This window comes from Aspergillus wentii (genome assembly GCF_001890725.1).
Source record: "Aspergillus wentii DTO 134E9 unplaced genomic scaffold ASPWEscaffold_5, whole genome shotgun sequence".
Lineage (NCBI taxonomy): Eukaryota > Fungi > Ascomycota > Eurotiomycetes > Eurotiales > Aspergillaceae > Aspergillus > Aspergillus wentii.
Window position 1 is genome coordinate 1,271,612 of NW_024467836.1, and position 12,367 is coordinate 1,283,978.

Below are 12,367 nucleotides of genomic sequence, written 5' to 3' on the forward strand. Positions count from 1 at the left end.
AAGAAGAAAGGTGATGATGGGGGAATGAAAGAAGATAGAAGTGGAAGGATAATCATGACGAATGTACCAGCATTTTATTCAATCAATTGTAAATATCTGTACAGGCCAGCTAGACTAATATTATATCGTTTACAAGCAGGATATCAGTACAGCCCAAGAAAACATAAAGAAAAGACATTTGATTCGTCTAATACACCCTGAGAAAAAGCCGAAGCTGAAACAACCAAATAAAAAGACAAGCCAGATTTCCCCCATAAAACCGTTAGATAAAAACAATCAATTAAACAATTTCGAGAGTCAAGACCAGCAAAAGGACGATGAGGTAGATAAAACACGTGCAGAAAAGTAAAAAAAAAAAAAAGGTCCGAAGATTGCAGACGCTGCCCAGTGTCAACAGAAATTAGTGAGATAGATTTTGTTTTACTTGATATTTGTTTATTCAATCAGTAGTATCTTTACTCCTGTCGACTGCGCTTGGCACCATGGGGATTCCACGATCCATCGCCGACCCCTTGGTTTGGAGTGAAGAAGCCTTGATTGAATGCAGGATTCGGGGCTTGGAAACCGCCTTGACCTAGCAAGAACCGCAGTTAGAACTGGCTTTACACCGGTTGATACTCTCTGAATATCATTCATCTCATGACATACCTTGCATCCCCATGTTGGCTCCCATGCCTCCCATCATCGGGTTCATTCCACCAGACATCGGGTTCATTCCCATGCCTCCCATGGGGTTCATAGCTGGCATACCCATCATGTTCGGTGTAGCCATGCCGCCGCCGCCACGGCCACGCATGCCCCCAGGGCCGCCTCGCATCCCGCCGCCCATCATGTTGCCGCGGTTATTGAAGCCATAGTTTTGCATGCCACCCATCGGGGCTCCCTGGAAGCCGCCAACCATCGGCCCACCTTGGAAGCCACCGCCCAACGGGTTCTGGAAGTTGCGGTTGCCCCCAAAGCCCATGTTGTTGTTCATTCCGCCGCGGTTGTTGAATCCACCACCTCGGCCACCACGGAAACCTCCGCCCATGTTGTTCATTCCGAAGTTCATGCCCTGGTTCGACGAGTTGTATCCACCGGATGCTGCTCTAGCCTGGTTATCCTTGCGCATCGGCGCATCTTTGGGAAGCGTACGGAATGGGTTGGTGTGAGGATTGGTATAGTGAATCACGTGCTTTCGGCCTGCCTGTCCTGTTGCGCTGATATTTTCAATCTTATGCTTGGCCGCTGTTGCTGCCTGAAGGGTTGTGAATTCAATAAATGCTTGCCTATTGGGCAAAATCCTGTTAGCAACACGATGACTCGTTAATAGACAGCTTGGAGAAGCATACCCTTTACTCTTTCCATTCACCTTGTGCTCGCTGAATGTTACATCCTTAAGTTCATCTTCAGAGTTGGCTTCGTGGACCCAGCCACGGATATCATCGTCAGTGGTCCACCAGAACAATTCGGAGAGCAGCAAAGCAGTTGTGGCGTCTGGGTCTGATGGACGATCGTCATGTTCCTTGCGCTTCACGCCCTGCTGGGGAGCTGGGATCTCTTTTGCTTGGGTGTGTTGCTGGGCAGAATCTGGGCCTGTTACATGTTCGCCATTCGCACTGGGGCCTTCGTTGGCATTGGGCTTCGTTTCCGCAGAACCCTCACCATGTGATGGACCGTTTTGGTTATGATCCGGGGCGTCTAGGATGAGTTCCGAGTCGTCGTGCTTAAAATCACCTTGTTCATTGGCGTTATAGCCACCGCCATCACCATAGATGTCAATATCGAAGTTATCATCTTCAGTAGCCATCGTGCTTAGATGAGTATCGTAATCTCAAGGCAAAAATTGATTGCTTGATTGTGAAATATACACAGTCCTCTTTCTCTGTTTCGATGATTCAAGGGAAGTACATGTCTGCAGACACAGGCCATTCATTAGCAAGAAAGAAATTGTCCACATCTCCAAAAAAAGAACGGATTCAACAAGTATCTGGAAGATCGGGTCACCTAGGATATCCCCAGGAAGAGCGTTCAAAAACCGTATATAACTTTTGAAATCAAGAGAAACACAACGCAGAACCATGAAATGAGACAGGAGGATGAAAAGAAGGCTCGATGATACGTACAATCCGAAGCGCAAACAGCCTCAATATGAACACACTCTGCGCCAGCCAGATAGCTCTGGAACGGAAATGCGGGGCGCAGTTAATTCTTCTTTTTGCTTTTGGAGATTCCAAGTACAGGTAAGATGGTAATGGGAAGATTTGTTAAATGAAAAGGACGAAGAAGAGATTATTCCACAGAAGACGCGGCGCCGCGCGAGCTCTTCTGCCACAGTCAGGCAGAGGCTTTTGCTAGAGACAGGTCTGACAAAAACTCTCGGGATGAGAGGACAGTAGAAAGAAAAAAGAAGTAATATCAAACAAAGGTGTCAGCTGAATCAGTCAAACCCCCCAACAGCGTTGTAATCCAGGATGTATACAGGATCTCCGCCCAGTTTGTATCCCCTGAATTCGTTGCGGCGAGCGCGGGAGCCCGAGGTACCTAACGGGGGTGACGGGGGGTGACGTTGGAGAGGGAAATGGGGTGAAGACGCGACAAATTTCAAGAGCAATTGGCGACGATCACGAAAAGATCCCTTGGATGATGTCGGATGAAGGAACCGGATGGGAATAGAGCGCAGTGGAGAAGGGGAAGTGAGGAGAAACAAGAGCTTCGATCTCGAAGTTGGAAGCTGAGGCCGGAGCGGCAGAAACGTATCTCCGGACCCCAGAAGGCCAGCTCTCCGTTACGGCCTCCTCAAGACACCGATTAATTGTCCAGATCATCCTCTTCTTTCTCCTCGAATTCGATTTAATCAGCCAATTCTCCCGTCACTCTTCCTTTCGATTCTCCTTTCACGCTTTTTCTCTCTTCCCTCCTTCTCTTTATTCCTTTAATTTCTTTCTCGCCATCATGTCTGAAACCTTCCAGGAGCTCGCCGATATCCCCAAGGACTTTGTCCGCGAAGGAGGACTATTCATCCGCAGATGCACCAAGCGTACGTGATCCTACGATAGGATCCCTAGTACTCGACCCAAACTGACTCATTTCATCTACAGCCGACAAGCGCGAATTCATCAAGATCAGCCAGGCCGTCGGAATGGGCTTCCTTATCATGGTGCGATTTCCCTGATTCAATCTCCACGTCGATCGATTACCATGACATCCACTAACACACGTATAGGGTGCCATTGGCTACTTCATCAAGTTGAGTATGTACTAACCTGTCCGACTGTGGCGTGGAGCACGTGGGCGATTTTTGAATGACGATCTTGAGCTAATCGTGTCTTCAGTACACATTCCCGTCAACAACATCCTTGTCGGTGGAGCATGAGAAACCAAATCGAGTCAATTTTTGATACCAAAGCGAATTCGGGAGTTGAAATACGCCAGGGGATATAATATCACGTGTGCATTGCGCGAAGAGATTCGACCGATGTGCTTCAAAAAGAAATACCAAAAAGCCCCCCCTGGTGGAATTGCAGATGTCTGCGCGGTGCAGGCAATTTTATGGACACAATATGCGACGTGTGACAGGACGAATCGCCATCACATCAGATATCACAGCTATGCGTTGCTTTTCTGTATAAATATCGTTTTTATGAAGTTTTCTTTTTTGTCCCAAGAGTTATTAAAAGGGCAGGTTGCGACTCTTATTTTTGTCATCCAATACCTCTGTTAGTCGCGAATATCAACATCTAAACCTTGACAATCATATATTGGCCTCTGTGTATACTAAATTTTTAGATTCCAGCTCTAAATGATTGGCCATCCCATATCCATGCTTATATTACCATTCATCGTCCTCATCATCATCATCCATATATTGCCTTCTTACAGGCCGACTCCTCAGTGAGCCTCGGGCGGTGCCAGGAAAAGAACCACGGACCTGCCCCGACTCCCTGTAGAGGTTGAACTCAGGGATCTCTTCTAACCTACAATCGTAGCTCTTTCCCATCGTCGGGTCTCCTTCATCATCCGCGGCAGAGTCGTTCCATGAATGCAGGGTGCAGGTACCAGTCGATAAGCCCCAGCCGTTCCATGAGGTGGCTGTTTAACAGAATGATCAGACCATGCCTACTGATCGGTGGTAGATGCGCGCCGTGCACGACTTACCTGCTAACACTGGGGCATTGGGATGCCAACTTGCGTCTCGAACACACGTCCTCCACATCATTTCCCCCCTATTCCTGACTTCGTACGCAGTGGTGAATATATCCGGATCGCGTGGACGGGAGTTTAAAGTCGCAACGCCAACATCGATCGTCCCTGCGAGAGTGGCGTCTAAGTTATATACATATACTTTGCCATCTTCACTCCCAGTGTACACATATCTCGAATTGGTGCTTCCCGGAGGTGAGAAGTGACACCTGATCAAGGTTTTAAGAACACGGTGGCCGCGGAACGTGACAACCGAACAGTCGTGCGGATGTGGTTCGTAGTAATCATCGGGGTAGGGTTCGAATCTATAGTCAAATCCGGTCGTGTAGCGATTCACGTCGATCGTGTCGAACCTTGCGGTCGTCATCATCTTCCTCAAATCCCATAGCTTCATTGTCTGGTCTTTGCCGTTGGACAATATATAGCGCCCGTCGCCTTTGCTGTCTATATAGGTAAGACCTTCTGTATGCCCCATAAACACTCCTGCTTCACGTCCGTCACCCATTGAGCGCCGGTCCCAGACTCGCAGGGTAGTGTCGTCAGATCCGGAGTAAAGAATATGAGGCGACGATACATCTCCAAAGCATACGGCATTGACATCGTCTTCGTGATTTTGCAAGCGAAGAACGGATTGTCGCGTCTCAAGGTCATAGACAATAACGGAGTTATCAAATGTGCCAGCCACGATTTCACGACCGTCTCCTGAAAATCGGACTGACCAGATCTGTCATAAGGTCAGTTGAATCAATCCTTCTAATCAAGCCACAGCGATACATACTCCAAAGTGTGAGCTTCCATACATCCCTCGATCTCGTCTCCCTCCGGGCATTGAGGATAAATCCAAGATAGTTGGATCAGATTCATCGGCCGGATCGGTGGGAGCAAGACACACGAGATTGCGGATTGAACTATATGCCAAAAATCTGTTGTCGGGGCTCAAGGTAGCATCCGTGATTGTCCACTGCCCAAAAGGATAATCCACTGTCTTATAGTATTTCCACTCGAACGGGTTAGATGTGTCGTACATTCTGACCTTGAAATCCTGTGCGCAGCAGAAGAAAAAATTACCATCATCAGAGAATTGTCCCGAGTAGCATCGTGAGTCAAAATGGATGATTTTGTCTGCGACTGATTCAGGGATCAAGCCCTATATCCAGATAGATATTAGTATGGAGCTCGCCGGTGCTAGTCACCTTGTCTCGGTACTTACCTGAGAAATGGATTGTGCTGCCCTCCTCTGTGCCCCAGCAACATCAATACCCAATTCCCGCCACATAAGTCTCATTGCAAGCGCCTTTTTGCGTTTCTTTAACTCGTCGACAAAATGTGAATTGCTCCCGAAATTTCCGGTTCCCATCAACTCGGTGCCAGCATCACTTGGCACCTTGGGAAATTGATCACTTCCTGCTCGACGCCTGTTCCTCCTCCGATATCTGAAAAACCCAAGATCATCGGTATCGTCAGCGTCTTCATCTTCCTCCCCTAAGGGACCCGTTCGCCATCCATTAGAATGGAGAATGTGTCGCAGGCCGTTGGAAGCTAGGAGGTTCAGCAATCGAGTCGCAGAAACTGCACGCCATCAGTACTTCACATTAGAACTATATGGGAGTCGAGCGTCTCGTATTACCTCTTGTTCGTCCGTCACCCTGACCTTCTTCGGTATTTTCGTGGTCGGAGTCCATCGCAAATTCGATCTGGATATTTCCTAAATGCAGTTCCGGGTCTTCCGCCATATGAAGGTTGTAACATTAGCATTTTATATAACAGGTAGAAAAGAAAAGCACGGCACAGAAAGGTGGCTAAATTACCAAATTGTGCACCAACATCTGCGTCGTCGTCGATCCCTTCGTCCTCTGAATGCCCAGATCCGGGTACATAGTCCAGGTCCAGATCCTCGCCATCCTCGTCCTCTTCAAGCCATTCCCTAGCCGGATGCCATATAGTCGCAGACCCCCTTCGAGATGAAGGCTCCGGTCGCTCACCACCGGGTGGGGAGCCAGACGAACTCATGACCAGGAGGGGCTGCAGTGAGGGGATGGACCACAGGCGAAATATCAGATAGACATCTGTCTTCCAATGATAGACAATGGTATGCGCCAGGAGATGCGGTCACTGGGTGGTACGAGCATCCCCCAATGGACCTGGTGGTTTGGTTGGATTAGTTGGTGGTCGTTGCTTACCTTACTACCAACCTGCTTATCGATACCATCCTATCCCGGTTATGTCATCCGGGGATTCTCCGCCTTTAACTCCTATCCCCGACGATACTCGAATATGAAGCTGAACTTGATTTTATCGTCAGTAAATGCTCAGCACAATTGACGAGAAACTTGTTTACCCGATTAATGCCTGACTACTCTTTCGCATTATTGCTTTCTCAGATAGTATTGTTATATATATCCCCGTACTGTTAAGGGTGCACGAGTAGCCAAAGTCAACAACTTGCTTGTCCTTTATATTCTCTGCTCTTCTCTTTCAGACAAAATGAGCCCCTCTTCATTCAGCTATCCCCATCATCATGCTCCCTACTTCATCTCCCAACTTCGAGAATCAAGATATCGAATTGTCCGTATCGATAAGGAGATAAGATCTACGGATCAATCATTGACCGGTACGGGAAATACAGAAATACAGCGTGACCCGTAATATTACCCGCCGCCGTGAAATGCATGCGACCCGTCCGCATCATCGTCCAAAGCCCAAACTGCCTCTACTATCTATCTGGCAGCTACACGTCCGATCATTGCGGTTCTCCTATCTCCAGCCAGGAGGTATCTTTCATCAATATCTACCTGGCAGATTTGAAGTCCTTTGAACAGCTTAATCAGTTCTACCGATCAATCTCCACCGCATTTGCCGGAGGTCGCAAGCTTCCCCGCGGTCCCCCACCTCATTTCTTTATCCCAGATACCCCGACCTTTGATCATATCACAGCCACGCAGTCCACAATGCAGGCCGTTCCGGAGTCGCGACAGCAGACCTTTGAGGAGATCTACGGGCCTCCCGAGAACTTCCTCGAAGTTGAGGTAATTCCATCACCACTTCCCCCTTGTCTCATCGTCCCGCTCGTCCGCAGTTTGATATACCACTTGAAAAACCGGTTTCGGTAGCTATTAACCACTGTTCAAATTGTTATACAGGTCCGAAACCCTCAAACGCATGGTACCTCCCGGAATATGTACACGTCATACGAGATCATCTGCAGAACCAATATCCCCGCTTTCAAGTTGAAGCATTCTGTCGTGCGCCGGCGCTACTCCGACTTCGAATACTTTCGGGATATCCTGGAACGTGAAAGCACGAGGGTAACAATACCGCCCCTGCCGGGCAAGGTCTTTACCAGTCGATTCAGTGACGATGTAATCGAGCATCGACGGGAGGGACTCCAACGGTTCTTACAGATTGTTGCTAGTCACCCTCTGCTGCAGACGGGTAGTAAGGTGCTGGCAAGCTTCATACAGGGTGTGTTATACGCTATGCTCCAATTCAAGACAGACTGGTTCTGATACTGACTCGCAACCAACCAGACCCGAACTGGGACCGTAATGCCTGGTAAATTTAGGGGTTTCTTTGCGAGAAGGCGAGCGTCCCGCGAACGACTCACTGTCCCAGAATACTCAGTTATGAATCCTCTCGCCCCACGCGTATTCCTTGAATATATTCACACTCGAATCACCAAACCATGAATGGGTATTGATCGATCTTTGTGACCATTTGAGAAGCATCCCTCGTTCCCTTCTGAATGGCCTTGGTCCGCCAAACGGTAAAAGTAGCCGTATATCACGCGCTTTGGCTTGTTTCTTCTTTTTTTGCGATGATTGTTAATGATATCTTGAGGTGGGTAAGCAGCGTTGAATGTTCTTTCGAGACTTCTAGAAGGCGCATCTTTTATCCAGTTTTCACGATCGACTTCCTACCCCCTTAGTGCTTTGCATGCCTATTGTTTTATTCCTGTGTTCCACTATTCCTTAATTGTTCAATTCCCTGGTTCTCCTTTTATGTTTGATAAATCCAGTCTTCGCTGCATAGTAAGCGATTTGGTGTTTGCGAAATTGATACTTCCTTCTTCATCTTGGGTTGAGCAGGCTTTGGTTCCATTTATACTGAAGGCTCGATTTATCTGTGCCATAGTTACACCTTGTTTACTCACTGTTATCACTGCTCTCAGCACAAGGTAGCACTCTTATCATATTGTAATTTACTGTATGAATGCACTGTACGAATGCAATCCCTCCGTATATGACCTTCAGCTCTGTGGAATATATGACCTTTTATTAAGAATGTGTAAAAAAGACACATCGTCAATGACGAAAACTAATAAAAAATATCTAAAGGTAATTCCACCATCCAATATTATGTTGGGGTGGATTATGGAAGACATAAAATCTGGATTACAGAAATATGCACAAAAAACAGAACCATCGTGTACTGAGGGGTATAGCTAAAAACGCTAAGTGAGTTGCAAAGGGAAAAGGAAAATCCGAAACAAGACAGAGCTCTACAGAATGGGTCAAAGAAAGAGTGAAACCCCCCAGGACTGGTGATCTTGGGGTGGGAAAACTGAGGCCCAGGTAAAAGAAAATGACAAGAAAGGAGGGGGAAGAGGGGGGAACATGGGGGAGAAGTAAAAACCTGTATCGAGGAACCCTTAGGCTAACTCATCCCAGACCATTGGGGCAAGTGTATTGTCTTCCCAAGATGCATCGACGTTAGAAGCACCGGCCGAATTTTCGTCCAACGGAAAGGGGAAAACTGGCGCTGTTGCGGGTGCATTTGCTGAGGCCTCGAGCAAACCCTGTGGAGGAGCAGGGGGTGGAAGGGCTGGGTCAATAGGACCTAATGTGGTCTGATCTGTAGTGTCAGCCTTACTATTTTGCGAAATAGATGAAGACTGTCCCGCTGGTATGCTTTGATTGTTGCCAGCAGCGGTAGGCTTGCTCTCATCTGCGGCAGCTGGTTTTCCCGTCTGATTACGAGATGTATTCCCACTAACAGAGCCCCCATCGCGGTATGCATGAGGAAATTTGGTCCTGAATCGATCTCGTAAATCAGTGGCTTTCCGATGGCTAAGGTTCAGGCGCTTATCCTGTTGAATGAGTGTCCATTGGAATCCGTGTACGGCATAGCCTTTGAGTAAGGCCTCATCCTCGGTAACAGTGAAAGGGCGACGGGATCGACGTCGAGACTTCATAGTAAAGTGTGGTTCTGGTATACCAAGAGATGCCAGGGTGGACTTGGACCTATTTGAGAGAGTGGGTGTAGCCTTGAATGATGGCGGGTATTTGGGACGCGATTTTGAGGTATTGTCATCAACTTCTATGGTTGACAATGAACTGCTTGATGAAGACTGCTCCTTGTTGAGATTGAGGCCCAAATTTGCTCCGTTGGTCTCAGATCCGGAATTGGCTGGTCGTGGATGTGGAAGAAGGATTTTCCCGGCAGTCCCATCCGAACCTTCTGTCTCAGCACGTAGCAGTGCATTGGCAAGGGTATCATGCAGTTGTTTTGTTGCTTCATTTGGGTCAGCGGCCCTGTTGAGAAATTAGAGCTCGTATCAACCAGAAATATCATGTGTGTATCCTTACCGATAAGCCCATGGGCAGCAGACACGAAATCTTGGAGAAAAAGCTCAGCAAAATCCAGTTGATAAACCTTCCCATTCCATACCTGTCTTTCAAATTGGAGGCACTCCTCTTATTAAATTTCAGCTCAGGCTGCGCTAGTATCGCTGTCCAGTTGCCAATCCCACATTTGACCACGCCCCGCAGGAGAGCAGTTGTCTCCTCCTCAGTCCATTTCCGAAGATTCTTGCGCGAGCGGCCTCTAGTTTTAGGAGATGGGGGCTCATTACTATCCTCTGTTGGTGATGGTACAGGCTCCGTATCCGTCTCGGGCTTCTCCTTTTCCAACACCGGTTGGTCAACAGCCGCCTTGTGTGTTGACTCGTCCACTATATCAACCTGGTCGCCATCCCCGGCCTTGTCGTCAACGGGAGAATCCAGAATCTCTTCAATCCTTCCTTCCCTTTTCTCAATCTGACTATCTGTGACCGTATTAGCAGTCAGTAAAGCGGGCTCGACAACGACGTGATCTCTTGTGGGTTTGGTCAGAAGTTGTGTGATCGAGCCGGCTTCGATGGGCGGAAGAAGGGCAGCGTTGGGCGGAGGCTCATTTAGTCCATTTAAAATAGCAAAAGGCCCAAACGGCGGTGGTCGCTGTTCTTTTTGTGCCTGGGGAATGGGTAGTTGTAAATGTTCACTGAACGAGTCCGCTTGGACATCCAGGCGCCGACGCTTGCGAGCATGGGACGAATCATCATCAAATGAGGAAAACGGAAATCGCTCGAGAGCACGGAGGTTGACAAAGGCCGGCAGGATAGGCCTCGGAGGAGGCTCAAAGCTCAAAATCGAGTCCACCGAGGCCGAGGGGTCGTTCTTCTTGGTCCGGGCAGCATTCAGGAATTCAGTCACCGTCGGGAGATTTGCGGGTATGTTGCCACCAGAGGGGTTGGCCTTGGAGATGGTGTTGGATTTTCGGACACCACTGGCATTGGGTTCTAACGGTGAGGGAACGTTCAGAATTCGAGAAGAGACTGGCTGTCGAAGAGGGGCAATGCGAAGGCCTTGAAGCTGAGGGAGTTCGCGAGACTCATCGAGGGGCCGGACGTGAGTGCCGTTCGGATCCATTGTTGTCGAAACAGGATCACAACCACACTAAATGGTGAGCACCACAGAAGACCCAGAGGTATATGCTACACAGCCCATCTTGTGCAGAATTTATACCGCTAATGTAGAATGATCAAAACCGTTGCTGATGGAGATGTTGTGGTGATCGAGGACTGCCTTGAAAGCGATGGAATGACTGTCTGCAGTAGGGGTGGGTTTATGAGCCATCAGTGCATTACGGGTACGGTACGGTTATATTACATACGGGGCAGGTATTTATTGCATCATGCCAATTTCTTAGTTTGCATTGTTCAACTTCATCGCCAGCAGCTTAGGATATAATTTTTAGCTGATTTGATATTTTTTTTCCTGACCGCTAAAATATCTAGAATTGAGATTGGGTGCTGTCTGCAGTTAATAATCAAAAATTTCCCGTTGCACTGTCCATGGATGGATGCTCTTTGAGCTTACTACTACGGCCACCTCATTTCTACCAAGTAAATAGAGACTGACCTGACCGTCTCCATATCTTCCACCCTCTCTCTGAGTTTTCCTTTCATCTTCTTGATCAAAGTGGTAGCCTTCTGTCTTTCATATTACCTCGCTGTCCATTGGCCCAGAAGTAACAGAATTCATCACGATCATTTCCCGCATCTCCTTTCTGACAATCATGCCGTCCACGATTTTCCCCAAATGGCCTCATATCCTCTTTGCAGTGGTAGAGCCCATCTCACTGTAACAACTCCCATCGCCAATTCCTCTCCAATCTTCAAACTAATAACTCTCTCGCAGAATTGCCGGATGGTCAGCTCCCATTTTCGACTTGCGTGGATTCATCCTTAACCAGGCCCCAAACACCATCCAACCGCCTGCCGAAATCCATAATAGCAGCATAGCCCTCGCCTACCAACTCGCCAACGTTTATGGCCTTCTTTTCCTCCTGGGAGTGGGAATCTTGCATTCTACCACTGAGCCAGCTATCCTTAGAAACTACCTTATCGCTCTCGCGATAGCTGATGTCGGCCACGTCTATGCCACTTATCTGGCAATGGGCACCGAGGCGTTCCTTGATGTTGCATCCTGGAACGCTATGACCTGGGGTAATGTTGGAATCACCGCGTTCTTGTTCATCAATCGCATTGCGTACTTTCTGGGTCTTTTTGGCTATGCAAAGGCCCCCGAGGCGGCCAAGTTGCCCAAGTCGCCAAAGTCACCTAAGGGGAAGGGTAAAAGCAAGAGGCACTGAACACCTGCTTATGTATCCACGTGTATACAAGTGAATTGTTTTAAGAAGGATCGAGAGATGTTTTGATGAAGGCAAAGGATTCCTGTTTAAATTTAGTTACTTGCATCTGCTTCTTGTATCTAAAGTTGTGATTATGGCATCACTGCTTATCTGGGATGTTGCAAGTTTGAATAGACAAAATCCATTGGATAAGGGTATAATTTCGACGTAAATGCAATAATGAATGAAGAGACTAAAAATACAAGCCCAGATTAAACCCATGCTCCATCACTGC

General features: G+C 48.0%; 7 protein-coding genes across 7 annotated transcripts; 4 read left to right on the forward strand and 3 right to left on the reverse strand.

Annotated features, from left to right (window-relative positions):
• Nucleotides 1-455: 455 nt before the first annotated feature.
• On the reverse strand, nt 456-1,789 carry ASPWEDRAFT_52436 (uncharacterized protein; the record flags this gene model as incomplete). The annotated part of the gene is made up of 3 exons (XM_040837750.1): nt 456-574; nt 649-1,268; nt 1,332-1,789. 3 exons carry the CDS (start codon nt 1,787-1,789, stop codon nt 456-458), a joined length of 1,197 nt encoding a protein of 398 aa, XP_040687827.1.
• Nucleotides 1,790-2,810: 1,021 nt separating this feature from the next.
• On the forward strand, nt 2,811-3,492 carry ASPWEDRAFT_184674 (translocon subunit SSS1). Its single transcript, XM_040832040.1, has 4 exons — nt 2,811-3,019; nt 3,081-3,139; nt 3,206-3,233; nt 3,315-3,492. Exons 1-4 carry the CDS (start codon nt 2,935-2,937, stop codon nt 3,353-3,355), a joined length of 213 nt encoding a protein of 70 aa, XP_040687828.1. The 5' UTR covers nt 2,811-2,934; the 3' UTR covers nt 3,356-3,492.
• A 20-nt stretch (nt 3,493-3,512) lies between these two features.
• On the reverse strand, nt 3,513-6,086 carry ASPWEDRAFT_562186 (WD40 repeat domain-containing protein). Its single transcript, XM_040838276.1, has 5 exons — nt 5,810-6,086; nt 5,393-5,751; nt 4,961-5,329; nt 4,138-4,906; nt 3,513-4,071 (listed from the first exon to the last, which is right to left on the reverse strand). The coding sequence occupies exons 1-5, from the start codon at nt 5,913-5,915 to the stop codon at nt 3,812-3,814; spliced, it is 1,863 nt and encodes a 620-aa protein (XP_040687829.1). The 5' UTR covers nt 5,916-6,086; the 3' UTR covers nt 3,513-3,811.
• A 428-nt stretch (nt 6,087-6,514) lies between these two features.
• On the forward strand, nt 6,515-7,329 carry ASPWEDRAFT_562227 (uncharacterized protein). Its single transcript, XM_040838277.1, has one exon. The coding sequence runs from the start codon at nt 6,852-6,854 to the stop codon at nt 7,290-7,292; it is 441 nt and encodes a 146-aa protein (XP_040687830.1). The 5' UTR covers nt 6,515-6,851; the 3' UTR covers nt 7,293-7,329.
• On the forward strand, nt 7,163-7,709 carry ASPWEDRAFT_42072 (uncharacterized protein). Its single transcript, XM_040835706.1, has one exon. It carries the CDS (start codon nt 7,359-7,361, stop codon nt 7,686-7,688), a length of 330 nt encoding a protein of 109 aa, XP_040687831.1. The 5' UTR covers nt 7,163-7,358; the 3' UTR covers nt 7,689-7,709.
• A 1,019-nt stretch (nt 7,710-8,728) lies between these two features.
• On the reverse strand, nt 8,729-10,975 carry ASPWEDRAFT_562132 (telomere repeat binding factor family protein). The gene is made up of 3 exons (XM_040838275.1): nt 9,850-10,975; nt 9,768-9,797; nt 8,729-9,713 (listed from the first exon to the last, which is right to left on the reverse strand). The coding sequence occupies exons 1-3, from the start codon at nt 10,866-10,868 to the stop codon at nt 8,831-8,833; spliced, it is 1,932 nt and encodes a 643-aa protein (XP_040687832.1). The 5' UTR covers nt 10,869-10,975; the 3' UTR covers nt 8,729-8,830.
• A 542-nt stretch (nt 10,976-11,517) lies between these two features.
• ASPWEDRAFT_173581 (uncharacterized protein) lies at nt 11,518-12,093 on the forward strand (the record flags this gene model as incomplete). The annotated part of the gene is made up of 2 exons (XM_040831101.1): nt 11,518-11,582; nt 11,640-12,093. 2 exons carry the CDS (start codon nt 11,518-11,520, stop codon nt 12,091-12,093), a joined length of 519 nt encoding a protein of 172 aa, XP_040687833.1.
• Between the last annotated feature and the right edge of the window lie 274 nt (nt 12,094-12,367).

Excerpts from the sequence above, each read along its gene's own strand:
- ASPWEDRAFT_184674 (XM_040832040.1), top strand. The coding sequence starts at position 2,935 with ATGTCTGAAACCTTCCAGGAGCTCGCCGATATCCCCAAGGACTTTGTC. Across the intron at positions 3,140-3,205 it reads GAATGGGCTTCCTTATCATG|GGTGCCATTGGCTACTTCAT; the intron begins GTGCGATTTCCC and ends ACACACGTATAG. Across the intron at positions 3,234-3,314 it reads TGGCTACTTCATCAAGTTGA|TACACATTCCCGTCAACAAC; the intron begins GTATGTACTAAC and ends TCGTGTCTTCAG.
- ASPWEDRAFT_562186 (XM_040838276.1), bottom strand. The coding sequence starts at position 5,915 with ATGGCGGAAGACCCGGAACTGCATTTAGGAAATATCCAGATCGAATTT. Across the intron at positions 4,907-4,960 it reads ATGGAAGCTCACACTTTGGA|ATCTGGTCAGTCCGATTTTC; the intron begins GTATGTATCGCT and ends ACCTTATGACAG. Across the intron at positions 4,072-4,137 it reads CAATGCCCCAGTGTTAGCAG|CCACCTCATGGAACGGCTGG; the intron begins GTAAGTCGTGCA and ends TCTGTTAAACAG.
- ASPWEDRAFT_562227 (XM_040838277.1), top strand. The coding sequence starts at position 6,852 with ATGCGACCCGTCCGCATCATCGTCCAAAGCCCAAACTGCCTCTACTAT.
- ASPWEDRAFT_42072 (XM_040835706.1), top strand. The coding sequence starts at position 7,359 with ATGTACACGTCATACGAGATCATCTGCAGAACCAATATCCCCGCTTTC.
- ASPWEDRAFT_562132 (XM_040838275.1), bottom strand. The coding sequence starts at position 10,868 with ATGGATCCGAACGGCACTCACGTCCGGCCCCTCGATGAGTCTCGCGAA. Across the intron at positions 9,798-9,849 it reads GCCTCCAATTTGAAAGACAG|ATTTCGTGTCTGCTGCCCAT; the intron begins GTATGGAATGGG and ends TTTTTCTCCAAG. Across the intron at positions 9,714-9,767 it reads TGCTGCCCATGGGCTTATCG|GGCCGCTGACCCAAATGAAG; the intron begins GTAAGGATACAC and ends ATTTCTCAACAG.